Source organism: Streptopelia decaocto, assembly GCF_964273445.1.
Source record: "Streptopelia decaocto genome assembly, chromosome: 2".
Classification (NCBI taxonomy): Eukaryota; Metazoa; Chordata; class Aves; order Columbiformes; family Columbidae; genus Streptopelia; species Streptopelia decaocto.
Genome location: NC_138655.1, coordinates 128154482 through 128173749, shown reverse-complemented (window position 1 = coordinate 128173749; position 19268 = coordinate 128154482). Strand labels below are relative to the sequence as shown.

The 19268-nt window shown below is 47.0% G+C and overlaps 1 protein-coding gene across 1 annotated transcript; it reads right to left on the bottom strand.

The window, feature by feature from the left end:
- Window positions 1-231: 231 nt before the first annotated feature.
- Window positions 232-19008, bottom strand: HOXA3 (homeobox A3). The gene is made up of 4 exons (XM_082044337.1): window positions 18949-19008; window positions 15258-15336; window positions 3342-3930; window positions 232-1903 (listed from the first exon to the last, which is right to left on the bottom strand). The coding sequence occupies exons 3-4, from the start codon at window positions 3811-3813 to the stop codon at window positions 1134-1136; spliced, it is 1242 nt and encodes a 413-aa protein (XP_081900463.1). The 5' UTR covers window positions 3814-3930; window positions 15258-15336; window positions 18949-19008; the 3' UTR covers window positions 232-1133.
- Between the last annotated feature and the right edge of the window lie 260 nt (window positions 19009-19268).

Below are 19268 nucleotides of genomic sequence, written 5' to 3'. Positions count from 1 at the left end.
CGCAGGAGGGGGCGGCCGCCACAGGCCTCAAAACCCTGCTGGGGAAACAAAAAAACAACAAAAAAAATCAATCCCCCTCCCTGCCTATGAAATGCTGAAAAGGCGTCCCGGGACCCTCGGGTGGGCTACTGGATCCTCGTGTGAGTTTACAGACGAGTTCCTAACTCCCCACGTCATTAAGGGCTCTCCCTTGCCTTGTGCTGCAAAGAACATGTTCTTAACTCTTTATTATTCAGAATAAAAACTTTATTTTTTTTTTTTCCAGAACATGAGCAGCAAGGAATGTATAACTTTCAAAACAAATCTAGCCTTTTCAGCTTCACACGCTTCCCGCCTGGCTGGATGTTACAAGCATAAAGTATTCAAGCTGTGATCTTTTTCCCAGATTTTATTGCATCGTCATTATCATCATAATCATTATCACCATTTTAATAAAAGGAGTTATAGTTTCCTTTCAAATGGTATTTCCTATGTGTGCCAATATGCCATCTAGCATATGGCCAGGTAAATACCTCCTGAATATTCAGGGTACAGAATTTTTTTATATATATATAAATATGAACAAATGGGGATAAATAAAATTTTAAACACTTAGATTATTCAATGTTTGCAAAAAAAAAATAAATAAATCTGAATGTTCACCAGCATACACACGTTGAAAGACTTACACGTATTAATAATTGTCCAGGAAGTCCCTGTCCAAGCGCTTTTGATGTCTTTCTCGCTATTTAAAAGAAGTGCAATAAAAAAAATTGCTTCCCCGTAGGATCAATCATGTACGAACAAATTCACATTTAAGAATTCCTTTTATAGAAAATTTGTTCATATACCCTGTTTTGATAAAAGTGTAGAAGGTAAAATATAAAGCCTCTGCATACTCCCAAAGTGAGACACAAGGCTACAGTTCAAGAAGATAAATATCTACTAGTGAAACTATAGAGCAATTCAAGCAACAAATATTGCTACGTCACATAAACTAGAAAACGCTTTTACCAAAGGAAACAAAACAAAACGAACAAAAGAAACAAGAAGGGGAGGGGCAGGCATATGGGGGAGGAGGAGAGAGAGAAGGGAAGGGTTGAGTACTTTCCAAAAGTTGGGGGCTTGGTGTTCCACTTAGTGACCCCTGTCTCTTACAGATGGGTGAGTTTGGGCGCTTCCTGAATTCTTCCCTGAGAAGGATGGTGAGTGGTAAGGTCTGTGTATGTTGGGTGCGCATCGCAAGGTCCATGGTGGTGATTGTTGGCCATTGGCCCAGCCCCGCTGTAGTCCACGTTGGCAGAGGGAGGATGAGGGAGATGAGTTAGACCAAAGATGGAAGGCCCAGAACTGGTCATGGTCTCCACGTAGTTGCCCCCTACATAGACGGGGCTTCCCTGTATATGTGGATTCCCATAACCGTTGCCTTGAAGAGGATGAGTATCATATTCAGGTGTCACAGCTGCCGTCCCCGTGTATCTCTTTTGAGGAGGTGGGCAATTATTAAGAGGAGCAGTATACGATGCAGGGATGCCATAGGTGTTTTGATGAGGCTTGTTAAATGGTGGAGGCGACTGAGGCTCATAGGGGACACTGTTTACTAAAGAATGCATAGAGTTTAGATACCCCCCAGCAGCTGGAGGAACAGGACTTCTGCTTGGAGATTGTCCTCCTGAAGAGGTCATCATGCCCTTGCCCTTTTGATCTTTTTTGTATTTCATTCTGCGGTTCTGAAACCAGATTTTGATCTGTCTTTCTGTGAGATTGAGCAAATTAGCCATCTCTACCCTTCGTGGCCTGCAAAGATACCTATTGAAGTGGAACTCCTTTTCCAGTTCTACCAGCTGGGCACTTGTGTAAGCTGTACGGGCTCGCTTAGAGGAGGCTTGCCCCGGAGGGCTTTTATCACCAGCACAACTCTCACCTATGTAAATCACACAAAGAACACAATCAGCATGGTGAACTCAGACACGGCAACCAGAGACAACAACCAACAATGCCAGCACCTGGAGAGCCCAGCTCTCGGACACAAGATGGATGCCCATGTGTGCAATGAGTACTCCCCCATGGCATGAGCGCAGTCATGCCAACCTACAAGCCTCAATAGACTCCTTCACCTCATCAGTGTCACTATATGACCATACTTGCTTCCTTTAAGAACAACAGCATGCAATGTATCTTGAGCTTTGCATAAAGGAGTAAGAAAGTTTCAGGGAAACACAGCGTGGTTTAGAAACTCTGAAGGTGAACCTATGGCTTTGCTAACATAGCAGGATTGGGGTCTTCAAGAACTAGCTGTTCTCCATTGCTGTTAATACCTGCAGCCCTCTTTTTCTGAAAACCCTGACATACACACATCAGCTAGAAATGCCTGAGGGTTAGATATCTATATGTAACATTGTAATACATAAACACAATTGATGGTATAGTGTTTCTATCACATCTAACTTATAGCATAAACATATGGTAGTGATTGGGATGTGTAACATACATAATCAAATAGGGTGGCTAGGCTCACGTATAGGCATACAGACATTTAAATGTCACTGGTTTTTAATAAAATAAATAGATTATATGTAAAGCTGTAAACAGCAATGTTACCGGAGCTCTAAGAAGCAGACTAGCAAGGACCTTCACTAAAGTTTTGGACTCTACTTCCAAGGCACATTTAAGTGTAAAAGAGGAAGAGGTTAATATAAGCACAACTCCTGAGCATTTGAGCTAGCACTGGTGTTATTGATTTGGGTTTCCTTGAGCAATAAAAGCGTAAATGCACACTTCCATCTCTCAAATAATATTTTATGGGCTGAAGTTTATGGCACTCCAGAATGATTTTTGTTTACCAGGCTTGTAACTTTGCCAATCAGCTTGTTAAAAGAAGAAGAGGTTCTGACTGCATGCAGGGCATTGATCCTGCCTGCTTGTGATTATGAGCTATTTTATTCCTGTTACACTTCAGCAGACATAGGTCACTGTCTTATTAATCTAACAGCACCATGCCAACAAAGTACTCAGGACAGGCCTCTGGCTTAAGGCCTGGGCTGCTCCACACTGATATCATTTACTGGAGAGGTGATTACCTAGGATATGTGATAGATGGCACGAGTGGTTTGGGCACTAGTGGTTTAACCACTAGGATTCAAAATCTCTTTGAACCCATCCTGCAAAACTGGGAAAGTTTTGCAGGGGGTGATTTATTTTCTGAGCTCCCCTTTCAAGCAGCAGAAACTCCTTTCCAAATTCAACTCAGAGAGGAAAAGAGCCCATTCCCTCCCCTCACTTCCCAAAATGAAGGTGGGCAGGGTTACAGACGCATGGTCAGCCCAGGGGTACTCAGGGAGAGGGGGAAAAATGTTTCATACCTGAACTGGAACTGCTGTTTTTCTGCTTTGTGTTTTGACGAGACTCCTTCATCCACGGGAATATCTGTTTGGACATGGTGGGCGAGTTAAGAGCAGGGCTCTTGGTGGAGTTGGCTGGGGCAGAGTTACTGCTGGCATTTTGAGATGGTGAGGCAGAAGATGGAGCTGGAGGTTGCGCCTGCTGGGCTGGAGGTGGCTGTGGTGGGGCCTGTGGGTCGGTGATGCCAGGGGGCTGGAGAGGCTGGCTTGGGAGGGTCCTCATGCAACTCTCACTGATGTCATTGGCCTTGTGGTGGGACACGGAGCTGCTGGGGGACTGGAGGGAGCAAGCAGGGCGGTGGTACTCAGTTTCCACAAGTGATGAAGATGGAGGATATTGCTGCTGACTCGCATTATAAGTGAAACCATTTGCTCCTTGGTAGGGGTAGGCACCATAGATTGCAGAGCTGTCGTAGTAGGTCGCTTTTTGCATTTCGTTGTTTCCCAATATTTATTTCGCAAACTGACAGGGTCTTGACACCCTTGGAGAATAACATTGGCACCCCTCTGTCACGTGGCACTCTTCCTCCAATGGCCTCTCCGGGCAGACCTGGGGTGTGGGGAGAGCAGAGCAGGGTGAAGAAATGGTACAAATCCATCTTACTTTCAATAGCTAAGTGACATGAAAGCCATAAAAGAAAAAGTGGTCAGCAATATTTAGCAGCACGACTTGGCCTCAGGCGCAGAGCGTTTTGATATAAAAGCTGCCTGGATTTACCGGCAGCTACAAATATGTGCTTTGCTGCACCGGGATAGTGGCTTTCTAGGGTTTTTTATTTATTTATTCTTAAGAAACAGAGCAGGGCACCACACGGCATGGGGGTTCATCATTTATCACCGAAAGGCTGTTTTAATACCAGTCTCTGAGATGAGGGTGATCGAGGAATTGGTAATGCAAAGGGGCTGGGCTTTTCCTCAATTCTAGCTCGAGGATCAAACCCTCTCGTGTAACCGGCGTCGTTTTATTTTTAGTCTTTCTCTCCAGATTACAGCTCTCCATACAACTTCAAAGACATACATGAGATTGTTCCTGTCTACGTGTGGCAGGGGGCAGGAGCGGGGTGGAAAGGTTTCCTAGCCAGGGATATTTACACACCCCGATCCCAAGTGGTGGATTTGGGCTTGTCTATGAAATGCTCGATAAGAAAATAAACAAAGCCAGCGCCTTTTTCCCTCCGTGCTCGCACACCACCCCGAGCCGACCTGGTCACGCACCCCGGCAGCAGCAGTTTCTGCCCGGGCGAGCCCCGGCCGCCGCCCGCAGCGGCTCCCGCTCGGCCCCCGCAGCGCGGCGGGGACCTCCCCACTCAGCCCCCGCGCCCACCTCCCACCCGTGAGAGGAACTGAAGCCTCCACTGCGCCCAGTTCGGCACGGAGCCCCCTCAGCGAGGCCGGCAAGGGCAAGCTGGGCACTTTGGCGGCTGCTGGTTCGTTTTTTTTTCGACAGTTACTCGCAAGACGCTAACTTTTCGTGGAATCAGCCAGATCCTACCTGTTAAAACATGATGGATTGGAGGAAAAAAACACACCAGGAACCTGAAAAACCAGCGTTCATCTCCATGACCACGGCTTGAACTTTCCTTCCAACTTAGTGATAATAGGTTCTGTCTTGGAAACTGCTATGTAATTTGATGTATGAGGGTCACTTGGCTGGGGAGAGGTTGGACACAAACCCAGAGAATGCTTCTCCTGTCCGGGCGAATCCCTTTCTCCACACCCCCACCCCCCCTTTCTATCCCCAGTCCTTCTTTCTTTATGTTGTTTTGTTGTTGTGGTGGTGACGTTGGGTTTTGGTTTTGTTTTTCCAGATTAAAGTCTACTGGTTACCTGCCTGAAAATAACCAGTTAAAGAATCGCCCACATTAATGGGAGAAGAGACCTGTGCACAATCTCCAATACAGGAGCTCTCACATTGTTCTCAGAAATTAAAGTGTGTTACTTACCGTCCCCCTACCCCCTTGCTGACAAACCACGTCTTTTCGGATCAGAAGAGATCTCGTTTCTTTTGCCACTTTCTTTGTGCTTAACCAGCTGGATATTTCCCCCCTCAAACATCTAACGAGGACAAATGCTTAGGGGCGAAAAGTCTTACACAACACACGCACCAAACGAGCTCATTCTATGCCTTTCAAGTTATACAAGTTCTTAGAAAACAGTATTCCCTTTGTTAGATCGTAACAAAATGAAGGTAACACACCTACAGCAGGGCGACTACCCTGTTATTGCACTAATCAAGCTCTTTGAATATTATTAAGCTAATAAACCGATGGAGATCTGAGGCGCGCACACGATTTCCAGCTCCTTGCCTCTGTTGATGCTATCAAGGCCTGGTGTGATTTTTCTCAATTCCTTTGAAAGAGACGTTGTAGACACCACTACAAGAAGAGAAGAGGAAATAACGAGGCAGCGGTGATTTTACAAAGGCACATGCCTTTCATGATCACATCAAATATTTCGCCTTCCCCGGCCGCTCGGAAGTTTGCTGGCGCAGGCAGGACGGGCAGCGCGGAGCGGGGATGCGGAGACCGCTGCTCCCGCAGCCGCCTGTCCGCAGACAATAGGCAACTTTACTCTGAAGACAAAAATATTATTGAAGCCTCGGCCGCCTGCCAGCAAGGGAAAAAAAAAAATCAGCTCCCGCCTTTGGCTTCGCCAAGTTAATTACTTCCTACAAAGTTCCTACAAAGAGAAGCAGGGGTAACCTGAGGAGCGCCCGGCCATTCCTGGCGAAAGCGGGAATAGCGGGATTAAGAGCGACAATGATCACGATAATAACAGCGCCCGAACGGGAGGCCGGGGCGGGAGAAAGTTTGCCACCCCAGCCGGTGCCTGGGATGGGAAGCGCTTTTCTCTCCCCCCTCGGAGACAAAAGGCCAGGTCTCACAAACACAGATGGGCCCCCATTTTTTCCGGTACCCGTTCCGTCGCCCCCATCTCCTTTTGTGCAATACACTTCTCTGCTCTTTACCAATTTTTCTCCCACCAACCCAGACAGCCTGGAGACAGCAGATGAAACCTGCTTGGGCAAGGCATTTTCCCCCAGTTTCTCCCACTCCCCAGTTCAGATCTTGTCTACCCTTTCCTTCCCTCCCCTCTGCCTCCCCCTTTCCTAAATACACCAGATCTTTGCCCTGTAGCTCCCAGCCGAGCCCCAAACTCTGACTTTAGGATGAAAAACCAGGCAGCCCCCCCGAAAGATTTCCTGAAAGATAAAGACAAAGTTGAGAGAAGCGGGGTGGCGAAGGCGGGGGGAGAAAACAGAGGAGAGAGAGCTGCCTGAACACGAAGTGTAAGGGTATCAGTCACTGCCTGGAAGGAAGCCCCAGCTTGTGAACTCTTCTTGAACCGACATTTAAGTCTACGGTCATAAATCACTGGGACATAAACTCCGCCATTCACGACTGATAGCAGCGTATTTGTGGCCTGCTTACCTTAACTTCTGACGACTGAGGCGGAAGCCAGCATGCTCTCTCTCTCTCCCTCTTTTTTTTTTTTTTTTTTTTTTTTTGGAGACGACACAACCCAGGGAGCGGGGCCTCTCTGTCCCAGGCCGGTCCCTGTGGCCGTGGGGTGGGCACCGCCTCAGCTCCTCGGTACCCGGCACCCCCCGACCGGGAGGGGCGAGCCCTGCCCCGCACGGGATGGGGACGGTTGCTTCGGACACCCGCCTCCCCCGCTCCCCTCCCGCTCCAGGCTGCCCACCCTGCCCCAAGCCGGTCACCGGCGTGCCGGGCTCCCCCTGCGTGGGGCACGGAGGACAGGGATGTTTCCCAGGGCTGCTCTGGGAAGGGAAGGAGAGAGTGGAAAGGAGAAAGCGAGGTGGGGGGAGAGCGGAGGGGAAAAAAAAAAAAAAAGGAAAAAGAAAAAAAGAAAAAAAAAAAGGAAGGAAGAAAGAAAGGCGGCCGCCTGGGGAAGCTTGGACCAGGGTGGGGGCTGGGGAGGGAGCGGAGGAGCGCGGCAGTGAAGGAGTGCGGCCCCCCCGCACCCAGGCGTCACCAAAGTCCAGGAAAATTATGCTAATGAAGACGAACGGCGCTCACAAAGGATCGCTCTCACCAGCCTCCGGGGGTGCTGCTGGGGGGGGCTAGGGTTTGCCCCTCTTACCGATGGGCTTGGGTGCCGGCTGCGGAATAGCCCCTCTGCCGCTGCCCGCCGCCGGGAGCCCCGCAAAGCCCCGGCTGGGTCCTGGGGATGGGAGCAAAGCCCGTAGAGTCGGGGCTGGGTCTGGAGAGCCAGCCGAAGCCCACCAGAATCCCCGCTCTGGGCAATGCCTTCAGAGCCACGCTGGAAATCATTAGAGTTACTAATTATTAACTGATGTATGCGTGAGCGCACACACACAGATGTACACACAGACACCCCCGTCGCCCCCCAAATATCCTCAGCGCCCGGGACGGGCACAGAGGCGCTCACACTCACACACATGTGCTGCACAGGCGGATTGGGGTGCCCACAGCACCCCGGGGGGACGCGTGGGAAGCAGCCCTGCGTGGACGAGGGCTCGGCGCCTCCTGATCCTCAACAGCCCTGGGGAAGGAGCTGGCCTCTTTCTCCAGGGCCCCGGGTTTTGGGGGTGGTCGTGTGTCCCCTCTTTCCCTGCAACAAACACGGCAGCGCCCGTGCAAACGATAACTAAAATCAAGTTGCAGCCCCTGCCCCTCTGGAAGACAGTAGCTGGGCTATAGGCTCCGTGCATTAAGCAGAGGCTCCGAATAATGCCTATGTGTAAATTTGACGTTACTTCGTTAATTAAGGCATTAAAAATATAACTAGTTCGTTTAAAACACAAGGGAACCCGGCGTCATCTTAAAGCACAAACAAAGCGAGAGGGAAGCGAGAAATAAAAAGCACTATAAGGCTGGTGTGGCCTCTTACGCATACCAATGGTTTTTGTCATTTATGGCTATGCAAGATTTATGACTTCATGCACCAAAGCTGTAAACAGAGCACTAAAACAGAAAACACTTGCTCCTTATGGCATAAGTGAGAAGGCACCACATGAAAGGGGAAGCGGGCAGCGTAGGAGGAGAGAAGAGGCAAAAATCCCGCGTATGCGTTTTGCTTCAAACAACCCCTTGAATGTCGCATCGGAAGAAAAAAAGTCTTTTTAGTCAATAATCAACCCCACACTTTCTTCTGAAACTGCTGATCTGCCATTCGCCCTCTTGCCCGACCAAATAGGGAGAGGCAGCTCTGCGCCCCGACGGAGCCCCCCGGACTGAAGAGAAGGATTTGGCAAGGGAGAGAGAGCTGGGGACTTCGGAAACCTGCGGACGCCGAGGAGCCTGCCGGTTTGGGGACCACTGCCCAAAACCTGGGCGATCTTTTCCTAGGAGCGCGTTTGAACTTTGAAGCGATCTCTAGCGGGATATTCTGACTACATGTCTGTATTTAAGAGCGGAGACGGGGAGAGGGGGAGGGGGTCTTTTTACAACTAAAGGGATTTGCAATGGACTTAAATCGTGAGAACCGAAGTGGTTCATAGGAATACTGAAGTGTTTCCTCCATTCGTCTTACTGCCTGCAAAGAGTATTTTGCGAGATTTCGCGTAGTAGTGCCGTTTCCCCACGCCCCCTCTCTCCCTAAAGAGGTCATTTTGAACATGAGAAGATTATTATTTTTTGTAATGTCTCTTATGATGTCGGGATAAGTGTCCCAACGCACAGATCCCCGCTGCTTTTATCTGTCTTTCTCTCCCAGAGGCCGAATATTTTCTTTCTGCTCCATTCCGCAGAGAGCGATAGGGCTCAGCTCGGGGAGAGATCGGCAGCGTTTGGGGCTGATTCTCGGGGCAGAAATGAGCTGCCTTGTCTTCCCGAAGGGTCCTACTCTACGGGACTCCCCCCGCTTTTCATGGATTTGCTCTTAGTTTCCGAATAAAATAAAGCCTGCAAAACGCTTTGTCCTTGGATGCTCTGAAATGGAAGCAGGCAGCACCATAATTCAAGGCTGATTTGGGGGGATCTCTTAAGGATGAAATGGCAAGGCGAGGTTTTGCTGGAGAAGGGGTCTAATTCTGGAAGTGGTGCCTGCCGAAGTCGTTAGAAAGTCAGGAGGGGATATCAGCTGCCTTAGAGAAGGACTGGACTATCCAATCAGGCTGTGGTTAATCTAAATTATTGTTTATACTATCTAACACTAAAGAATGGCAATGCTATTTGCTCAGTAGACTGACGTTATTTACACAACTCGCCGAAATCCCCCCCTCCTCCAAAACTCTTCTTGCTTTCTTTTGCTCTAGAGCAGAACTGTATTATTTATGAGTGTTTTAACTGGGTCAACATGCATCCGAACTGGGTCCATACGTATCCGAACTGGGTCATAAATCCGAGAAAAGGCTGCCAAATAATTGAGCTGCAATTAAAGCCTGCAGTTTATTTTTCAGGCGCGTTTTGGCCCATTTCAAATTACGGCAAAGCCAACCTTGGCCTTTAGACACACATTTGGGAGTGAAACACCTCTCCTCCCTTCGGCGAAGGGAGAGACACCCCAGATTTAAGAAACGACAACATACTTCAGTATGGCGAGAAGGGGAAATAGCATTTGTTTGGGTCAGTTCTGCTCTGAGAGAGGCTTAAAGAGCAGAAAAGCGAAAAAACAGCCCCAACATATTCTCCCTGCAGGTTTCTGCAGAAGGGCCGCGAACAGCTCCAAGTGGAAATAACCTTGTTGATTTGTTTTCAGTGGAGTTTTTATTCTCGTTCGTTTTTATTCCTCTCTCCCACTCTTTCTGGCCTCTTAGAAGACGAGTAATTACAAGCACCCCGTAAATGAGCAGAAAATGGTACAGCAGGAATAGACGAGAGACCTTTCCCAAAGCCAGGAAACACCGGGGAAAGGTCGTTTTATACAGCATTTTGCCCCCCTCGGATAGACAAGTAATATTTCCTTTCCGTCGTTTAAAGTACATTCTTTACATGTAGCTACGCACACATCTACAACTGTACGCATATACTTACAGATTTATACGTACGAATAGATATATTTATGTCAACGAAGGTATGGATATTAATTTAGGACTAGAGTATGTTCTCCTATAGAATAATTTCCACTCCTCCGCTTCTTATTCTCGCTTTCCAGACCCCCATTCAGAGAGAGAGGGAAAACCCCACATTTTCAAGGCTGATTTATCGTTAGAAGCCATGGCTGATTCTTGGTTCAGCTCCTTCTCACCGAGGAGAAATAAAGAGAAGCCCCTTGGCTCATTTAGGAAAGGGAAGCTTTGCCACGGAGCTGAGCGCCCATGCAACCCTCCGCGCAGGGTAAACAAAGTACCAGTGAAGTATCATAAATAAAATGGCAGCACGATCGCATACTCATCGATTTACCGAGCGGCAGCGGCCGAACAAACACCCATAAAACAACAACCACCGCCGTCGCCGCACACTCGAGCACGACCCCGACCGAGGAGCATCCCTTCCGCGCCCCCTCGCATCCTTTTATCCGATTTCCCTAAATGCATAAATAAATAAACACACAGACAAACGAATAAAATACAATAAAATTAAATAAAATTAAATTTAAAAATAAATGTAAGGGGGAAAAAATCCAAACACGACCATAAAAGAACCTTCCCATCTCTAGCTGATCATAAATAACGATAAGATGGCAATCGAGGGGCTGGAGCGGAGGCAGCTGGCCATCAACAGCAGCGTGGGATCTCTATGGAGAAAAATAAATAAAGAAGCAAACTCTCCCTGTTCTGCTCGCTGCGAGGGGAGAGTTGAATATTTACCGCAGCAAATTGAAACAAAGGGGGAAGCAGCCTGGCTCCGGGTGCACACACACCCGCCCGCACACACATGCACTCACTCCAGCCTCTGCTACTGACCTTTGCCTCGAACAGCAATAACTCACCACATAAATGAACAATCAGCGGAAATACCTTAAAATAAAATCCATCCTTTCTAACGAAGCATTTCGTCCTCTCGGCTCGACAATAACCTTTCCATAAGGAACGAAAGCTGTCAGCGAAATGGCCAGCTCTTGCGGGGACGGTGATGGGGGCAGGAGGGAAAAAAAAATAGAAAGCAGTGCTTGGTCTGAACAGAAACTGGAAAAGCGTAATCGCAGACGGAGCCAGACCGGGTCTCCACTCCAAATGCCACAATAATGCGCTGTATTATGTGCTCACGTGGTCATACGTCAACTTAAATCCTTTTATTTGAAATAGGGAATCATTGAAGGAACAGGGTTTCTTAGCGCGAGCCTTTGCTTCTTAAAGCCTTAACCCAATATGTTAAAGAAGAGTTTTAAGGGAAGGGGAAAAAATAAAAAGAAAAAACAACAACCAAACAAACAAAACAACAACAACGTCCAAGAGGTAGAGATGACTCGGGGGGGAAAGACTGGTTCGATTCTTCTTCTTCCCACACCAATATCTCTTTACACAAAGCCCACTGGAAGGTAAGAGGAGTTTTTTCTCATAATATGGGATTACGCTGCACTTCGATACTTAGCCTAATTAACCGGCATTTGCTTTCCAGGCCCGCCACTCTGCTCCACGCCCCATGTCCTCTGGAACCCGCGAAGAAAGCCCAAATCTTAATACTATTATTTCCAGACCCCGTCTAAATGGGACGATTACGAGCCTTCCCCCCACCCCCAGCCGCCTCTGCCCTGCCATTGTACAAGGCTTGCTCAACTCCCACACGCTACATCAGGGCTCCTGTAGAAACCAAAAAGACCTATAATTACCTGACAAAGGCAAAAAAGAGTCTCTTCTAAGAGGCTGGTTGATTTTTGTCCTTGTAACACACTATGGAGAATACACCTTCCTTCACTGGCGTGGCTCCGAATTTTGCAAAATCTTTTGGGACCTTGCTGTTAAACCTGTGCTTACGCATTTCCTATACAGCTAGTTTGAGTGATGCACAAAATTATAGGTTTCTAACGATGAAAAAAAAAAAAAAAAAAAAGAAGAAAAAGAAAAATGGGGAGGGGGAGCTTTCTGCCTAAGGGGAAAAAAAAATTAAAAAAAAAAAAAAAGAGCAAAGTTGTATGCGGCCTCCGAGCCAGACAGCTTTGCGTGTGTACGTTCCCTGTGTTTAACTTGTGCTATGGACACAATAAGCTAAACAAACAAAAGAAACCCTCAACTCACATAACTTTTCTAGAAGGAGTCAAAGAAAATCAGATAGTTCACACTTTTAACGCCTTACTGGTCCAGTTCTGTGACTCCAGCATTTTGGATCGTGCTATATATACCCTTGTCTAATTCTTGCCACCATCCCCCATGAGCTCGAAGAAAACTTTCAGCTGACTGCATATCCTCCCTTACTGTTCCACCTGCACTTCATTGAACAGAATGGAAGGAATTTCGTTTTAAAGGTGATTTTTACTGTTATGGGCAAGCCTTACATACTCTCGCTTGGATTGTAAAAGTGGACCATTGGAATTTAAACCCATCAGTAACAGTGTATAGTAGCGGACATAGCAGTAAAGTCAGCGTGACATTACAACAGAGGAAGAATTTGCAATTTTTCATGTGGAAGTGACTAAGCTAGTAGCAGGGTATACATACATTATCCCTCACTAAGAACTGGGATAAAAACTATATACCTTTGAAAAAGAGAGAGCATTACCCACACACGCCATGCCCAAGTCTGTAACCAGCAGCACCACTGGTAAGTCCACAGCCCTCGTACTCAATGTAAACCAAGGCTGATATTTACTCGAGATGGATTCACAGCTCTTTTAAATACGCAGCATTTAGGTCCCATAAAAGAAACACACAGAGAAGTTCTTCTGCAGCAATGAAACTGAAATTAGTAGGGAATGGAGCAGATGCTGAAAAAAGCAAGGCAGGTCTTTCTTGGGGCTGTTGTAAAAAGTTATCGACTGCTTTGCGTCAAAAGCAGAAAGATGGCTTTAGAAGTTACAGTCCTGAGCAAATAGAAACTACAAAAGCAATAAATCACAATCATAAGTCAACTTAAATGCCTTAACGCTAGCTATGGCTATTGGCTTCAAAACCCTGTTTCTATGAACATCTTTATTAGTATTAATGGTCGAGTTAATGCTAAAACTACTGTTTAACAATTAACTTCTTGTATGTAGTGGGAAAACTAATTAATTCTTAAGAAAAGTAACTTCTTGACGTGTGAATACTTTCCTCAGGGTGTACTTTGGGATGCTGAAGGGGGAGTCTGCCTAACTTTATGCTGTCCTGGATGGCAGCTGAAAATTATTCCCTTACGCCGATTTTGGAGAAAGATTTCTTTGCTCTAGTATCGTGATTACGAGTTTTCAAATACAAATTCAAATGATCTTGCGAATCGCAGACACTAGATTTCCCCTGCCACCCCATATATTGCATTGTTCCTGTTCCTGGGTATTCAACATTGTGTTTTATTACCTCGATGATTTTGAGACCTGAAACACGGTTTCTAGCAGAAAAAAATGTGGAGTTTATCAGTAGGTCTGCTACTGATTTTTCTGTGCTTTATACACATGGCTTCGAGTTGAGCTGAAATTCCAGGCTCAGTAACAACAAACAGATCTGAGTTCATAACGTGCCTTCATTAAGAGGGACCCTTTGTGCCAGCTCTGGCATCAATAGACACTCTTAGCATTAATGCTATTTAAATTTACCTTCAATATAATTAGATTTTGAATTCTTACTGACTTTCAAGTTTACTTTTATGACAGTTGTTAAGAGGTAAACCCACCACTCTCATGTGGAGAATATAAGTAGTATAGAAGTATTTGTTTCCTTGCTTCCTCAAAAGATTTGAAATCTGCTGGGACACAGAGCTGTTTACCTACATCTGTGCGACTGATAGAGATGAAGTTGGTCTTTGATCATTTCCAAGCAGATAAAAAGAATAGAGCTATCGACTGTGCCCTTGTGGAAGAAGTTCTGCTCAGAGTCAGCTGAGTCTGACAGTGTTGGGTCCGTTAAGGAATCCCAAATATCTCTGCACGCAATGCTGTGGGTACATACCACCAGAGGAAGGTTCCTTCGTGCCGTATTTTAGCTTTTAATTTTGTAGCACGAGCGTGAATAGACATTTGCAGCGCCTTTTTGTAGTTAAGATTTAAGCAGCCCATTAAGCCAACACAAAGAGCCCTTGTAGTCCTCTAATTTATGGCCGCTTTTAAAAAGTAGTAAAATACACTAATTGTACATCAGCGTCCAAAAATAAGCAGGTAAATCTAGCAGGAATTTGAGCTAATTCTCTGTAATCCTCCCCTCTCGGCGGCCAGCATAAAAAAATGGTCACTAGGAAAAGCATTACATTTCTCCTGCCAAAGGACCAAGTTCATCAAAGGCTCCAGAAACTCTGAACGACCGAGCTTCGGACCTCCGCCCGATGCAAAGCGGGCTAGGACAGACAAATACCCGAAACTTATGTGCGAGCCATTCTGGTGCTTGCTCTCAGACAAAATCACGTATTCTAACATCCCCACATGCCCTCCACGTTTGAAGGACTGGCTGCGGAACTCCTGGAGGAGGAGGCAAACAAACAAGCCGCGATAAGCCATTCAACACCGACATGGCTCCGACCCGCTCTCCCTCGCCTTACGCCTTTGATTTGGGAAGAAGCTAAGAATGGACAAAGAAATTCTCAACCTCTTTCGCTCTTCAAATGACTTTGCATCCTTCCTGTCCCCCATGCCTTTATAAGGATGGCGATCACTCAGGTCCCGTACACTTCTTTGTCTGCCCAGACACGCACATTCACCACCCACGGAAGATTAATAGAGCCAATACAGAAAAAAAAAATCCTGCTAGGTTAAATATTTATCACAGCAACAAAAAATTCTCATTCCAGCAGGCTTGTTGTGCATGCAGGTACTAGGCAAATGGCTTTCCTACAGTTACGATGGACGCAAAAGCAGCGGACGGCAGCCTGGGCGCTGCCCGGCTCTTACCTCCTCCAGCTGCGCAGAGTTGGGCTGAAGCGCTCCCAGTTTCCACCTCCCCAGCCGAGCGGCTTTTTTTCGGGGCTCCCTGTAAACAAGCAACAAACAGTGCCTTACCGAGGAGTGCAGGGGGAGGTGTTTTGCTCCTTCATAAGCAATGGTTTACCGGGTGCGCTGGGAGAGCCCTGGAGCAGGGTGGGCAGGGATGGAGCGGACGCGGGCTCCCGGCGTGGGTTCCCACCCGGGTGAAGACCACGGGGAGCTGAGAAATAAAAGCGTGCGGTTGTTTCTTTTTTGTTTTGGTTTGGTTTGGTTTGGTTTTTTACCCGTAGACAGCTATGCCTTCTGTCTCCAAGTGTTTGGAAATATTGTCATTCCAAACTCTTGTTACATGAATGTCTGCTTTATTTTCCTCTGGGAAACCTTTGTTTAGGATCATTTAATCAAGAACAGACATTAAACACAACTCGTGGTGTTCATCCCTGCTGAATAAAATGCGGAAAGGGTTCCAGTTTAAATGCGCGGCGTATTGTGGTTGGGCTTTTATTCAAACGGTTAGCCGGAGCCCGATCCTGCCACCACTAGCTCAGTAAGAGACTAACAATTGACCTCCGTGAGGCGGGATCGGGCCCAAAGCCGTTTCTCTTTTCTCCTTTTTTTTTTTTTTTTTTTAAACACCCTGAATGCCATTGAGGGAGGGGAAAATAACCAGACAGCTTCTCTTCCCCTAAAATAAACAATATTGCACAATCCAAAACGACAATAGTCAGATTATTCGCATGCCACTTACTGAATCATGTTTACATATGAATTTGTCAGATATAATAATGTACCCCCTGTATTCATTCTCGCTAGTAAAAGCCATCTAACGCATCTTAAAATTGTCCAGCAAATGTAAATGCTAATAATTAAATAACAGTTCTTGCGGAAGGGTGTCATCCGAGCCTTGGAAATATTAAGTCTGTCCTGAGAGAACTTTTCAAGCCGAGACTTTGCTTTGGTAATTTAGTAGTTCCATAATTACCCTAATAATTTTAAATATGGTGTTGAACTCTAGTGTACATAAAATCATGCAATAATAGCCTACTAAGCTGTTTATTGCTGTCTCATAAATTTCAGAGCGCTGACTGCTAAAATCTACTGGCAAACACAAAAGAAAATTGAAAGTTCAATCTGCAATCGCAGAGCCCGGTCGCTGCTGCCTGGGGTTATTCTCAGATCTACCTTTCACTCCACTCGGCTCCAGCACAGGGCGAACCCCCTGGCATTTTAGTCTCAAACTCATACCTTAACCGTTTTCGATCCCTAATCAATAGTCATGTTACAAACGGCAATAATCATCAATCAAGCGTGTCGTGACTGGGTTGCCCCACTCGTGTTAAATATGGAGCGTGTATCTGAAAATGGTGGCAGCGACTTTCAGTTATTTATTTTGGAGCTATTAAGTCACGCCACCATGATTTACACTGTCACAGTCCTTTAAACTGTGTTGCTTCTTGAAAGAGTTGCTAAGTAGCAATAAAGCGCTTTACAAACCCTATGATTTTTTTTTTTAAATTTGTTGTTATCCAAACTCTAATATTCATTGCGGCACTTTAAGTTCGTGCATAAATCGTTCAGACTAATGAGTCATAGAGAAATTCGCCTATGACTTTTCCTTTACAATGCTCACTGCCTTTCCATTGCTTTTTTGGCCCTGCATTAGGAGCCGGTGATTTATTAACGCCAGGAAAACTGAACAAAGCAGGTCCTCCTGCACTGTGGCACCCAGCCTTCCACAGTGTGAATTAGAACATTATCAAATGTGTTTGCCTCGGTGACACTTAATCACCAAAAGCCGTAATGTGACCACAAGGCAGCTAAAACAAAGATTTAACATTTCTAAATATTAAACTTGTTAAGCAAATGCTCAGCAGACAAAGCAAGCACAAACAATTAAAGTCATCAAGCTAGAAATACACACTACCTACTTACCAACACAGACCCTACTGCTTGCTTAAGAAGTTTAGAATCTTTCAAGATAAATCAGGTGGGGTTTTTTTTTAAGGGAAAGGGAAAAAAAAAAAAAAAAAGAAAAGAAAGAAAGAAAACCAAACTCCAGTAATAAGGAATTAAGTTTCACTTCTGAGAGAATCACTCCTAGTGAGGACTGACGGCCACAGATCCATTCCTGACTATCTGCATTAATTATTTAATGAGTCACGTGACCCTAAAGATTAAAATTTCAATATCTCCCCAGAACAGACGCAACACCTTTATCTGCGAGCGCAGGGATCTTCGTACTTGGGTCTCCTAATCTCTGCTAGCTTTGACAGCTCCTCAGTTTCTAGGGAGAACGCTTGGGCACTAATAACTCTGGTTTGTCCCACTCTGTACAGCGAGACGGGGAAGCTTTGCACCCCTCTCCCCCCCAGTCCCCTAAATTAACCAGTTGGACCCAGACCCTCATTGTCTGCAGTGGCTGGGGGGTTCTGAGAACTGCTGGCAGGGAGACAAGGAACCATCAGGGGCAGCAACCCGCGGGCTGCCCTCCGCGGGTCAGTACTGCCTGTCCGCGAGCCCAGGCAGAGTCAGAAGAGATGCCTGGGGCCGGGGGGAGGTGACTGCGGAGTTTCCCCTGCCCACGCGTGGAGCCCCGACCCCGTCAGGACACGCGTGGGCCGGGCTTGGACGCCTGCGAAGCGCCGTGTCCGAGGGGACGGCTCCGGGGCGACCCGCGGGGGGTCCCAGCACGCCGTGGCCCGGCCAGGTCGTGCGGCTGCGAATCCGGCAAGAGCCTCCGCCTCCCCAGGGCCGCGACGTGCGGGGGCCCCAGGGGCCTCGCCGCCGGGTCGGCTCCGGTGGAGGTGTGGGAACGGAGGGCGGGCCCGGGGCCGCCCGGATTGAGTCCCAGTGCGGGACAGGAGGGGTTGAGAGAGGGCCGGAGTTTCATGACAAACCTGACAAGATTTTTGCCTGTGTGAGGGCTCCCCCACCCCTTCCTCGTTTACAAACACCAGGAAAGAAGGCCACGGGACGGCAAGCACCCTGAAGGAAAAAAAAAAAAAAAAAAAAAAAAGTCCCAGCGTTGGGTTGGGTAATCCTCCAATACAGGATGGCTCTAGTTATTAAATACCACAAGGCGCTTGTCACAGCTGAGTTCCCCGTGTAATAAAATACCGGGTATAGCAAGAGCTTGCAGGAGAAACGAGGAGGGGGATGTGGGTGGAGGGGAGGTGGGTACGGGGTTAACGGTGTGGCGTTCCCTGCGGCCAGCAAATTAACTCCGAGTTGATTTGGTCTTTCTTTGAAATATTGACAAACTTCCACTTCCAGCGTTTTGGGCCGCGCTTGCCTTTGTGTCCAGAGCAGATAAATCCGTGTGTGAGAGAGAGCGGGAGAGAGGGAGGGGGGGGAAAGAGACATTTAGGTCCAAGTGCCGGATTAAAAAGAATACTGTCTTTAAAGGTCAAGGGTTTGAAGGGTCAGTCTGCTCCTCTAAAAAAAACAATTAATGGGATAGAAAATTTGTCCTCTCGGTGAACTCCTGGTTGCCTTAGCAAAGGGAGCACAATGCGAGAATTTAAACTGGACGATGTAATTTTCGAAGTTATTGTAAAGACGGGCGCTATCGGACGGGGAGCAGAGGGCTCCCAGCTCGGGAGCAGCGTCCCGCTCCCAGCAGAGGCTGAGGGGGTAGGGGGGAGAAAGGAAAATTTACCTTAAACGACGACAGTCTGCCATGGGGTATTTTGCAGTCCGCGGTTCAGTCTCCAGCAAGAGAGTGTACATTTTTTTAGCGGATAGCCAAGATGATGTGTCTTTACACATGACCTTTTTTTTTTTTTTTTTTCTTTCCCCGGAAAATCCTTTGCGTCTTCACAGACTTTTCCAAGAGAATGCCTTTCAGAACCGCTGTTGAATTACAAAGAAGTATTTATTGTAGGAGGTGATTAATGATTCTCGCTAAAATTGCTATTTGCAGCGTGATTTCATTTCTCTTTACAATGGGAGAAAACCAGGTTTATACGCATAGGCTGC